We start from the raw sequence: 13495 nt of genomic DNA, 5'->3' as shown, positions 1-13495 counted from the left end.
ACCTATCTGTCTCTTATTCATGAGGTTCTCAACAGCAGTCTCGACTAGAAAACACTTTTTCCTTGCACTAATTTCTATCTCTATCTCTATTTAAACCTCAATGCAAGTCAGATAGCCTTATATAGATGATTGGCTTATGCATTTTTTGTTTGTTTGTTTGTTTGTTTTTTGGTACAGGGATTGAACTCTGGGGCACTCAACCACTGAGCCACATCCCCAGCCCTATTTGTATTTTATTCAGAGACAGGGTCTCACTGAGTTGCTCAGCACCTCGCTTTTGCTTAGGCTGGCTTTGAACTTCGATCCTCCTGCCTCAGCCTCCCAAGTCATTGGGATTACAAGCGTAGCTATGCATTTGTTTTTGTCTGTTAGCTCAACTACACTTTCATTTCCAGAGGGCAGGCAATGAAAATGAACTTCACACTTATCTGTATTCACCACAGTGCATAGACAAAATGTTTTCACTAGTGAGGGTAACAGAATGACTGGCAGTAGAAGTGGTGGTGGTGGCAGTAGTAGTAGAAGCAATCAACATTTACTACAGGAGCAGTTCTAAGAGCTTTAGATTTATTATCACACTCAATTTTCACAAATACTCCATGAGGTAGATTATATTATTACCCCTGATTTACAGCTTACAAAACTGGTCACAGAGAGGTTGGGTAACCTGCCAAATATCACACAGCTAATGAAGATTACATAAATTGAGATGAGTAAGTTGAAGAAATCTTGACAGAAAAAGAAAAAAGGACAGTTATCTTTTGGTTCAAATCATTAAAATTATTTGCAAATAAAACACATTAAAAGCACTGACTGACAGTTGTGGCATAATGGTACAAAGAAAGGAAAAATTCAAAGACATAATCGTCTTACGAATTCTTATTTTCTGACCCCAGTTCATTTTTTATAGCTCATTTCTGTGGAAGGTATTAAATACAGCAGGCCAACATAACATTCAAAAAAAATTGCAGATTGGCATTTTAAAACAGTACTGGTTTTCTGTCAGCTGGCTCCCTAGTTTTCTTAAATTCTTACAATTCAGGCACTAGAGGAATTAAAACAGCTATGTTTTGCAGTATGAAACAGAGTAGAAGTATACAAAGAAACAAAAGTATTTTCTAACCTCACAACTTCAGGGGAAAAAAAGAGAATCTATGCAAATGCAGGACAGATGAATTCCAAAATTGGAATTTTCTGTAAAGTCTGCATTTAGTCAAAAGCAAGTTAATTATAGGGAAGATTCTTTAACTATACCCTACAGAAACACATAAAAACTAAGAGAAAAAACCACTTGGCTTTTTTTAAAACTGCTACAGGGAACTCAAATAGCTAATAAACACAAGCGTAGTCTCCAAACTTCTTACAGGCAGAGTCATTTCTAAATTCACACAGAATCATTTAGCTTTAAAAGTCCTCTAGCAATAATAATCTGCAACAAATCCAGGAAATTCCTTCCAGTTTTATTAACTTTGAGTGGAACTTTTCCTTTATACAAATTTAAACATCTCATGTTTGAGCTAATTTCCTCTTCTCTCTCCTTCCACGAAGAAGAAAACTTTCAGCCTTCATCTGAATGATTCTTCATTCTTTTTTTTTTTCTTTTTGGCAGCACTGGCGATTGAACCCAGGGCGTTGCTCATGCTATGCTAGGCAAGTACTCCATCACTGAGTTACATGCCCGCTCCTGGCACTTCATTCTTAATACACATTTCTAACTCACAAGACCTTGAAAAGATAGCTTTTTAAAATACCAAACAACTCTAAAAAAGGCAAAAATTTTCTAAAATTTATTTTTTTTTAAATTTTATTTAATCGTACATGGACACAATACCTTTATTTTATTTATTCATTTTATGGGGTGCTGAGGATCAAATCCAGTGCCTCACACATGGGAGGCAAGCACTCTACCACTGAGCCATGATCTCAGCCCTAAAATTTATATTCTTCTAGCATAATATCAAGTTTTCAGGACAAAATATTTCTTCTTCTATAAGTTGAAAAGAAAAAGAAAAATGACATAAATAATAGAGTGAGGAATTCTGGAGTCAAACACAGATCCCTATTTCAGCTACACGGTCTTAAGCAAGTAACTGATGGATCTTGCTTCATCTATAAAACGGATATAATAATACTAATCTTGCAAAAATGCTCTAAGCTAGAAATAATGAATGCTAAGTGCCTACTATTATAGGGACTACACATTGTTGTTAACTAATAACAACAGAATTATTTGTAGCATCATATCCTCAAACATTTAGTTCTTCCTTTTTAAACATTAAATAAGATGTCGAAAATTAAAATAAATGCAGAAATTATAAGGAATAACCATATGTTAACCACTTGGTAGAAAAAAAAAAGGTTATTATTAGCCTCATTTGCTTCCAAAAGAGGTTTTTTAAAAACACCTGGACCAAAAATAATCAAATAAACTCAAACTCAATGTTAAAATAAATGAAGACTTCGCAAACAAATGCAAACTAGAAATATTTTGGGGTTATAACACATAAACACTAAAGCATTATTGTAAATGTATTTCAAAATTCTATAATATTAACAGGACAACCTATAGGAGAACTAAACATTTCACTATAAAATATGAACATAATGCTCTTTAGAGGAATAATTCCCTGTTTCTCCCTTCTAACAAATCCTCATCTTCAAACTGTTTCACCAAATACCTAAATAAGACCAGATGATATCATTTAAAAAGAATTAAGTCACAATTAAACACTTCCATTTGCTTTATAAAAACCAAAGTAAAACTATTTTTGGTTCTTGAAGAATGTCAGGGGCAAAATCACCATGATAAGAGCATCTCCTCTGTGCAAGGATTAATGATCATGATAACCTAGTAAGACCGATATTAGCATTCTGTATTACAGACAAGAAAATAGTTCAAATGCATACCCCAGGCTAAGACTCGGTAACTGAAACAAGAGATGGCAATGATGATTAAAATTCTAAAGCATAGTGGCATGGTTTGAGTCTCTTTAAATGCCCCCCACAAAAGCACAAAAGGTAACCAAGAAAACTACAACAAAATCAAGTGACCAGTACTTGAGGTAATAGCAGTGAAGTAGTCAAACCTTCCATAGATTGAAATTTTAGAACTGGATAAAAAGAATTTTTAAAACACTCTTAAAGACAATGAAAACTTTCTCAAAGCAGACTTCTGAGATTAATCTGAAAAAAACTGCATCTGGAAGGAGTACGAATTACTAGCTTTGTGGTTTTCAGGTCTGAGGGTACTGTTCAACCTGAGCCCAATTCACCTAGCTCAGAGCAAAGGCTGCAGGAAAATGGTGGTCCAGTTTGGGCAGCAGAAGTCTGAAGCTTTATGAGCTTCAGGTTATTGAAGACAGAATGCAAAGCCAGCAGAGCTAACGAAGTTAACATGTCCTCAATCTTGGGTAAGATCAGAAGAACTGTAAATAAATCCTCAACTCCTTGTATATTCTTTGTATGTGAAATACAAATATTCTTTGTATGTGAAAAAAAAAAAAAATGCCTGAAACTATTCAAGATGTATTTTATAGGACTGAACAAATGAATTAAAAAGTACTGATGTGTTAGGAGACATAAAATACAAAATGGGACAACTGCCAAGGCAAGAAACAACCCCATGAGGATGAAGTGGAACTGGACACATCAGATGAACTCATCGGATTTGTGAATTATGTATGTGTATGTATGTTACATGTAGATACATGTAAACAAATATATATATAAATGCATTCCCTAATTCTGCTCAAAGAAGGGGTTTATAAATATATGAAGGAACAGTGAACACACCCAGATCCTGGTTTCTAAGACTATTGTTTTAGTCAGCTTTTGTGACGCTGTGATCAAAGTACCTGACAAGAACAACTTAAGAGAAGGGAGAATTTATTCGGAGCTTAGTTTCAGAGGTCTCAGTCCACAGTGGTCCTTCCAGTGCACTAGGCCCAAGGCTAGGCAACATAACATGGGGGCAGGGCAGTGAAAGAAGGCTGCTCAGCTCATGGAGGGGTCAGGAAGCAGGGAGAGAGGGGAGAAGGGGCCAGAGAGAATATGCAGCTTCCAGGGCATGCCCTGAGTGATCCATCTCCTCCTGCCACACCCCACCGGCCTACAGTTACCACCCAGTCAGTTCATTCAAGCTAGAATGGACTGATAAGGTTGCAGCTTTCACAATCCAATCATTTTACCTCTGAACATTCTTGTATTAACATCGACGCTTTGGAGGACATCTCATATCCATACCATAACAACTACTTCTATTAAAAGACACTAAAGTTCTTTGGAAAAATAGTTGATGCTAGGATTATGGCAGAGAAAATACAATGGCTTGTTACAGCAGAAAGTAATGATGAAGTTCTCAAAAACTAAAAAGTTGGGGTGATGCCATAAGCACACAGGGGCCAGTCTGAGAGGGGCTCCTACTTGCCAAATCTGGGACACTTTAGGCACTAAAATAATTAAGGACAATAAGGAATTATAAACATTGAGAAAAACTGGAATTCATGAATCCACGATGACAAGAGATTAATGAGAATAAGGCAATAAAGAATGCCAGTTGCTTTATTTTATACTTAACATTAAGAAGTTTTTTAAAGATGTATTTTTGGAATCCAGTAAAACAAAATAACACGTTAAAAGCTGCTGAGAAAACACAGGTTTTAGAACAGCCTAAGTGTGTCTCAGTGAGGAACTGACCTTAATTAGTATCTCCTATCTAAAATGAGTATGGGCAATCCTAAATAAACTGCTTTGGAGTAGGGGAGTCTTACAAAACAAAGCCTTTGCTTTCACTGACTATAATCTTGTTTTTAAAAAATGTAACTGGGTTTGTAAAATCAGCTCCCCAAAATGTTTCCACTATGTTATTCAATGTCTTACATAAAGCTCTATGTGACAGATCCCTCTTAGAATGTGAAATCAGAATTTTTTTCTCCTAAGGAACATGCGTAGTTTATCAGAAAATATGAACTACGTGGATATGAGATAATACATGTTACTTAGCTTGAGTTAGCCATTTTACAATGTGTGTATACCTGTCTGTTATCTATATGTATTTCAAAACATGTACAAGATAAACCCAATTTTATCAGTTAAAAATACATTTTTTTTAAATGATAATAAGAGCCAAATAATTCATCAAGTTTCCTTTATTGCCAAGACTGTCAGAAAATTGATCTCTTTCCTAGATGGTTGTTTTGATCTAATTTATCTTGTATTTAATCACACAAGGGTATGTTTTCTTTGAAAAACACCTCAAGTTCTTTAAGATAGAAGAGACACTGTAGGTTAAAAGTAAAAACTTAACAATATGGTTGCAACTGTAATGTAAAATAATAGGGTCTCTAAATAGCAGTACTACAAATATAGCAAATGAATTGATCTGTGGTTAAAAAAATAACCTCTAGTCAACTTAAACATGCAACCATTTAGAATGACTGCTTTTAAAAAAGTAATAGACAAAAGCAAAATGTTAGAATCAATATTTACAAACAAAATTGTCTATCCACTTCCAAGCTACTGCTTGGGAATTTCAGATAATTAGAACTGCACCTCCCTTTACAGTGAGACCCTTTAATAAAACTCAAATCCAAGTTCTCACAACAAAATATGGAAAAGAGGAGTTTTGTTTAACAATTTTTTTCTTGATAAATACTACAAGGATTATCTTGAGACAACACGACAGAAGCTACGTATTACTGCAGGTGTACTGTGAGGTAGGCACTGTGCTGCAGTTACCTACCTCTGATCACAATTACCGGCTCTTGAGAGTTTCAAAAAGTAGTGGGTTTTCTAATAATGTTTGTAATGTTTCCACATTCTCAAAATCTTAAAACATGAAGTTCAATAAAAATCTTCATAGACTTTTCTGTAAGCCTGAAATTACTTCAAAATCAACAGTTTTTAAAAAATTTCAAAAGTTTTCACAGAACTGTTTTATTATTATTTCAAGGTGACACTTTTTAAAAAACAGAAGTCCTGGGCTGGGGTAGAGTGCTTGCCTCGCATGCACAAGGTCCTAGGTTCAATCAAAAAAGTCCTCACATAGAACCATGCCTACCTGTGGATGATGAGTATGATATTCCACCTTATGGATTTGGAGAAACAATTAATGAAGTTATATTCTTTGTACTTGATTCAAGTTCTAAAAAACTTAATGAATAAAACTTTTAAAACTAAGCTAAAATTAACAATAAATGATCACATATGATATCATAACAACTCAGATACATTTAAATAGGAGAAATGTGAATACACATGCCCAAATGCTAAAAACAAAGCAAACTCCAAGGCATGAAAGCATGCTAATTCAAAACAACTTTATCTACATATAAGTAGTCTACAGAAACACCTTAATTTTAACTGGTTTTTGTTCTTTTAACAAAAATTTGGACCATTTTATGTATTTCAAATTTTTTTGTATCACTAAGTAGTTAAGGTTAAAACAAACACACACCTCCAGGTGCTAAATATTTAACTTGTTTCCAATATGTGAAATAAGCATTGCCTTTGGTTCTTCCTGCAAAGAAGGGGCACTATTATTCATTTTGATATTTTCTCTAGTGTCATTCTCTGCTTCAGAGATGACAATAAACCACAGAGGATGAATTTATACTCAAAGTAAGACGAAAACTGAAATGATGCTTAGTAATATCTCCTCTTTAGTTTGAATCCTACAAACTTAGAATCTACCTGAGAGTTCTACTTTGTAAAAAGTGCTGTCACCTTGACCCCATCCATCATCATCAACCTAGATCCCGCCTTCTTTACCATCATCAACCTTGATCCCTGTAAGAATTTTTACTTGTTTCTCATGTATCCTTTCAGAATTATGAAGTTATTTATTAAGATAAAGAAGGTTGCAAGTTTTCCACAAATTCTAATGCTTTCCTTTTTATCATTTATCTCAACTCGACATGACCTAGATAATGTCTGTCTACCCTTCTTCCTGCCTAATGCAGTCTCTGGTTCCCGTGGCAAGTACCACAGGTAAAGCAAAAGAACGACGAGCAAAAGCAACACCAAAACTAGTAGTCACATAGCCACAAGCTAACAGACATCAATCAATCTTTCACCTCACAGCAATACCAAGGCAAAAGAACTAGTCTTTTCTAAATATTGAGCATGGTACCTAGTACATCCATTTTACTATAGTTCCTTTTACAAAATATAGAGGATACTTAGCCCCCCCCCTTTTTTTGGTGGGGGGTGTGGTGGTTAAAGAATTGTCAACCAGACTTTCTGACATAAATGATGCACAATCACATTTCACCTCAGGACTTAAATGGAACGTTGGTACTCAAGTGCTTATTTTTATTATGGACTGGAAATAAACACTGTATCAAGTAAATGATACAAATGAGTGTCAGAAAAAATGTACCAGGCAGTATATTTTACTTGGAATGATCAAGAGAGACATTAAGGTTGAAATAGGCAAGGTTGGTTTTTGTTGTTGTTTGGTTTTAATTAGTTATACATGACAATAGAACATACTTTGATGTGTCATATATAATGGAGTATAATTTCTCATTCTTCTGGTTATACATGATGTTGAATTCCATCAGTCATACAGTTATATATGCACACAGGATAATAATGTCTGATTCGTTCTACTATCCTTCCTATCCCCCATATCCCCTCACCTCCCTTCAATCCCCTCTACCTAATCTAAAATAACTTACAATATTGGTTTTAGGGAGCAGAGAATGGGATAAAATAAGGAAAGAGCAAAGAGTCAACTTAAAGGGTTTGGTACTTCAAAATATCTAAGCAGGGAATGGCAAACTACAACCAGTGGTCGGAATCCAGTCCACTGCTTATTTCATGTGGCCTGTGGGCTACCAGTGGTTTTATGTTTTTAAGAGGTCGAAAAAAATCAAAAGAACACTTCATGTCACATGAAAATTAAGATACTCATATCTGAAGTTTTACTGTCACAGACCCATGCCATACATTCACGTCATGTCTGTGACTGTTTTTGCACTATATGGAAGAGCTGGCTAACTGCAACAGAGACCACATGAATCACAAAGCCTAAAATATTTACTACTGGCCCTTCAGAGAAAAAAGAAAAAAAAACTGTTGATCTCTTCCTTAGGAGAGCCTATATATCTAAAGTATTATGAGTGAGGAGTTGGGTAGAAGATGTTGAGAAAGAACAGAACAAGAGACTCATAGGTGGAAGTAATGATTTGCATCTACATCCTAGGAGCAGTAGAGAAGTTATTAAATAAAAGTTTTAAGGAGAACAACAACTAGATTTGTATTTTGAAAAGATCATTCTGGCTATTATACTGGGAGCTACAGTGTTAAGAGATAAATAAGAAAATTAGTGTCATAAGTAGTTCAAGCAAAATAAGAACTTAATTTGGACTATGGTGGGAGCCAAGTAAAATAATGAGCTTAGGCAATATTATTTCTGAACCCAGAGGGGGTCAAAGTCTGGCTATGCAACTTACCAGGTTACCAATTATCACAATTCTCACATCCATTATGTTACAACAGCTCTCCAATAGGCGGAGAGTTAATATGTTTTATACTTGTTGTAAGTTGGAAAGGATTATAACTAAAGTTACAATTAAAGAAGTTATAAGTAAACAGAACATAATTTTTTTAAAAAAGGGAATATAAACAAATGCACCTGAGGACATTTTCATAGCACTTTTTTCCATAGTGTAGTAGTAACAAGACAGAACATACCTGCTACATTCTAACAAGGTCACCTTAAGACGGCCTTCAGTGAGTGCCCATTGTTGTATATGGATATGCTCTTCATCTTCTTCAAATTCTTGCGAGGTCTGGTATGGAAAAAACGGCTTAAACCTGACAAAGAGTAAAAATAAGTCTAAATTTCTGAATAATGAATCACTATAAAGTTCAAAACATAACAAAACCTACATGTGCTTTATAAAACAATACAAAACACCTAACACTGCATGTGTTCTACAAAATTAAAGTTTTCCACATTTGCCCACAACTGGCAGCAACTGGGGGCACTTTTTTTTTTGTACTGGGGATTGAACCTAGAGATACTTTATCATCAAGCTACATCCCCAGCCCTTTGTATTTATTTTGAGACAGGATCTAGCTAAGTTGCTTAGGACTTCACTAAATTGCTGAAGCTGGTCTCAGCCTCCTCAGTCATAGGCATTACAGGTATGTGCCACCTCACCCAGCAAATGGTACCTTCTTTATAGCACCCAGGAATCCTCATTTTTTGGTCTGCTCTCATTGAAAAGGCAGGACACATCACTGGAAAGGAAATTCCAGAAGCAGCCAGAAGGCTGTGAGGCTTAGGTGAGGCAAAGAGAGATTCTTTGGATTGGATGGGAAAAGTGTCCCTATGGCACAAAATCGTAATTCAGAATTCACTGTTCCATGGAAATAATATATTAGCCCATGATGATGATAATAAAAATATCAATAACAAATAACAGCAGCAAGGTATTCATCAGAGATGTTTACCATTTGCCAGGTAGCAGCTAAGTGTTTCACAAGCATTGTTTTATTTAATGCTCACAAACTAAGTGGGTGCTATTGCTAGTTCCCTTCTCCAGATGAAGAGTGAGTCTTCATCTGAGTGAAACATTTGTTCAGCTTTACAGTGTGAGTGGCAAAACCAGAATTCAAGCTAGTTTGACTCCACCAAAACCCAAACTACCTAACAATTCTGTCACCCATGAATAATTTGGGCACTTAATATCCTTGTTTTTATCCTTGTTCACTCTTAATATCCTTGTTTTTATGGTGATGCTTATGCTGAATTATAAACTGTGGGCTTTAAAAAACTTTTCATTTGAAACACAACTCATACTCCCCCATTATAGCAAAGGACAGAGAAAATGACAGAAAACTGGGCTTGAAGCCCTCTTGTTTTCAATTCACCCTAAACACTACCACTAACCATGACATTTGCTTGCTCAGAAAATTTTCATGGCTTCCCACTGACCACAAAAGAACAACAAGGAAAGAAACAGGTGTGATGGTGCATGCTAGTAAGTCTGCAGTCCCCTATTCAAGAGGCGGAGGCAGGAGGATCACAAGAGTTCACAACCATCCTGGGTAATATAACACTATCCTGTTTCAAAAGACAGAGTCCTAAGTTCCTAGTTTCACATTCAAGATCCACCACAATTTTTCTAATTATACACTTACTTAATATAAACCTTTCGACTTAAGAAGTCACCTTCTATATTCCAAAAACATTATATATTCCAGCAGTCAGGTCTTTTGTATCCACTGTAAGCCCTTAGGCCTCAAGGCTTGTCCAACTCCCAAGCGCTTTCTATACTTGGCTTCAGCTCCTAGACCACAGCACACCCACCCACTAGTTTCACTCCTCTTTATCTTGCAGTCATTTAAATTGCTGTGCATTTATACCCTGAAGTCTCCAGTATGACCCAGTCTCACAATTCTTTGCACACCTCATATACTTGACAGGGCTCCTCACACACTTAAAGACTTGAGTATGTGCCGAGCAAATTTATAAAAATCCAACACTAAAAATGAAGTAAAACACTTGGCAAGTATCAGTAGCCCACTACAGTTTACACTGAGAAATACTGATGGGGGGAAGGATATTGTTTTTGATTTCCCAGTACACAGGAATAAAGAAAAAAATCGTTTTAAGGAAACCAAAGTAGAGACACAGACAATGCTTGGTGTCTCTCCTATTTCTGAACTAGCATAGAAAACAGAAGCCCCTTCAGTCTCTCCCAGCTACTACACTAATTTGCATCTGAAGTCATTTGATTCAGGCAGACTGGCACCAAAGTTTTAGAGGGAAGAATCTAGGAACTAAATTCATTATATTAATACAAGGCTGTAACTGAGTGCTTTTAACACACAGCCTTATGGCTCCTAAAGAACATATAACATTGTTACTCTGTAGAAAAAAATTACAAATATCAATACATACACTAGAAATTTCAAATTTAGTAATCCAAGCTAATTAGCTAAAATAACAACTGCTTTTAAAATCAACTTTTCTTGTCAAGTATAAAGTTCCAAAATTCAATAAAAAATTTTTTCAACGGGGTGTGAATTGAATGTTATATGGAATAAAGTCTAATTTGGCTAAGTAATACCTAGAGGGTTTAACTAAGAAAGTTTATACACAAAAATATATTAATCAGAAAAACATACTCCATTTAAAATGAATACACTAAGCTGGGGATGGAGTTCAGTGGTGGAGCACTTGCCTACCATGTGTGAGGCCTTAATTCAATGCCTAGTGCAGCCAAGAAAAAAAGATAACAGAACCCACAGAGTAATGTTTCTAAAAACATTTGGTTTTCAAAACATTTAAGTCCAAGCCTTTTAAAATATTTCAAACCCATAAGGAGCACAAATAATTATGCAGACTACCTATATTTCTCTCTTTTATCTTCCCATCCTACCAATTTATCTTTCCTTAGTCTTCAACTCCTGTTAGCCTAGCAAATCAAAGATGTCCATTTTTTAGGGTAACAGCATAAGGAACTCTGAAACTGGTGAAAACTATTTTAAAACAAACCTAAGAACAAAACACTTAGAGCCTCTGGAAATGGTCCTAAGGGCAACAGCAAATGAAGAAACTATTCAAGAAAACCTACAAACATTTGGTAAGAAAGCCAAGTCTGTGGTACTTGAACCAAGACTACTTCCCTACCCTGCAAACTCAGGGAGGCAGAGCTAGGAGACTCCAGCTCCCAGGTGGAGGGTTCTTAAAGGAATAAGACACAGCAGCTCTCATCTGCCTCCAGCTACCTGTTACTAGACAATTGTGTCAAAGGGTGGGGGCTCCCATACTGAAAGTCTAATCATCTTTGTCCTGGCATTTGAGATTGTAGTTTCGCAGTGGGAAAGGCTGCCGTTCCCATTCAAGTAGTCTGCAATTAGAGTGGGCAATGTCACCCAGAGGGAAGCTTGCCATTGTTTCTACCCCTTAGCTCAGATATTTTGCTAGGGGAGGAGAGACAGAAACAGGTCAGATCATAACACAGGTATCTCCAATCTCTTTCTAAGAAAAACAAACTTCATTTACCGTAGACAGGATTTCAAGCCCAAGTGGACTATCACGAACAATGAAGACTACAGCAAAAGGCAATGGGAGGAGACTCACTGATTTAAGGAAGAGGCAGTGTGCAGAGTTTGCAGACCAGACCAGAAAGCCAAAACAGCTGGGAGAAGCTCTCCTGGGGTCAGAACAAATATCAAACATTGAACTCAGAAATTTCCTGAAGGAGCCACAATTTGACTGGATTAACAAAGGAGGTATTATGTTAATGTCACATTCGGTAGAGGAGCAATAAAGAGGAATTACTTTAAGAAAAACAAAATGGATATTCTTGAATTGAAAAGTTTTACTGATTTGGATGCCGTGGCACATGCCTGTAATCCTAGCAGCTCAGGAGGCTAAGGCAGGAGGATCTCCAGTTGAAAGCCAGTCTCAGCAACTTAGTGAGGCCTTAAGGAACTCACCAAGACCCTGTCTCTAAATAAAATTTTAAAAGGGGCCAGGGGTGTGGCTCAGTGGTTAAGCACCCCTGGGTTCAATCCCTGGTAACAAAAAAAAAAAAAAAAAAAATATAACTGAAATTTAAAAATTCACCTAAAGGGTTTCCAATAGATTTGAACTGTCAGAAGAAAGAATTACTAAATTTGAAAACAGAATAACAGAAGTTATAAGCTAAAGAAAAAAAATGAAAAATGAACTGAACTTTAGGGAATATGTGACACCATTAAGCACACCTGATAATACCAGGAGGAGAAGGGGGAACAAAATATTCCAAGAAATAAAGAAAGACGGTCAGTAGGCTCTGAGCTCCATTCATATTAAAATCTGGGAACAGTGAAATCTACAGAGTGGCTATTTAAGATTAGGGGTACATAACAGAATAGAAGGGTAAACGCTAAGAGTTATGAGTTTTTCTTTCTGAGGTGTTAAAATGCTCTAAAACTGACTATCCTGACAGCTGCACATATATATGAATATGCTAAAATCCAGTGAATTACTATTTTTAAATAGGTAAACTGTATGGAATATGAAATATATTTCAGTAAAGCTATTACTCGTTTCTGCTTTGATATGTTTGGTTAAAATTATTTGATTAACTAATAAAAGCATAAATGACACAGTTCCAGTTAAAACAAATTATAGCCCCCTTCAAAGATTATGAAAAACAAACCTTTTTTGAATGGCTACCACACCAGGTGCAGATTGTAAGGCACTTTATTTTCTACCTCAATCCTTAACAATGATCCCCAAATTAGGCATGCACATAGTACATAAAGGACTTAGCACTTCTACACCTAGTAAACCTTAGAGCTAAAACTGGAAAGTCTACTAAGACTTTCATAATAGAATACCATGGCCTGGGTATTCTGTTATGAAATATTCTGGGCAGTTTTAGAGGCTGGAAGTCTAAGATCAAGGTGCAGGTAAGATTGGTTTCCAGTGAAGCCTCTTTCCTTGGCTTGCAGATGGCTTCCTTCTCACTCTACCCTCTCATGGCCT

At 36.0% G+C, this 13495-nt stretch overlaps 1 protein-coding gene across 1 annotated transcript in view; it reads right to left on the bottom strand.

Annotated features, from left to right (window-relative positions):
* The window catches only part of PDZD8 (PDZ domain containing 8), a 75264-nt gene that overhangs the window by 41985 nt on the left and 19784 nt on the right, over positions 1 to 13495 (bottom strand). The window contains exon 2 of the mRNA XM_079138746.1: positions 8698 to 8820. Within this exon, the coding sequence (XP_078994872.1) occupies positions 8698 to 8820 (123 nt within the window). The remainder of the gene's footprint in view (positions 1 to 8697; positions 8821 to 13495) is intronic.

This window comes from Sciurus vulgaris, assembly GCF_902686455.1.
Source record: "Sciurus vulgaris genome assembly, chromosome: 4".
Lineage (NCBI taxonomy): Eukaryota > Metazoa > Chordata > Mammalia > Rodentia > Sciuridae > Sciurus > Sciurus vulgaris.
The sequence above is the reverse complement of the archived record's forward strand: the minus strand, read 5'-3'. Positions and strand labels throughout refer to the sequence as shown.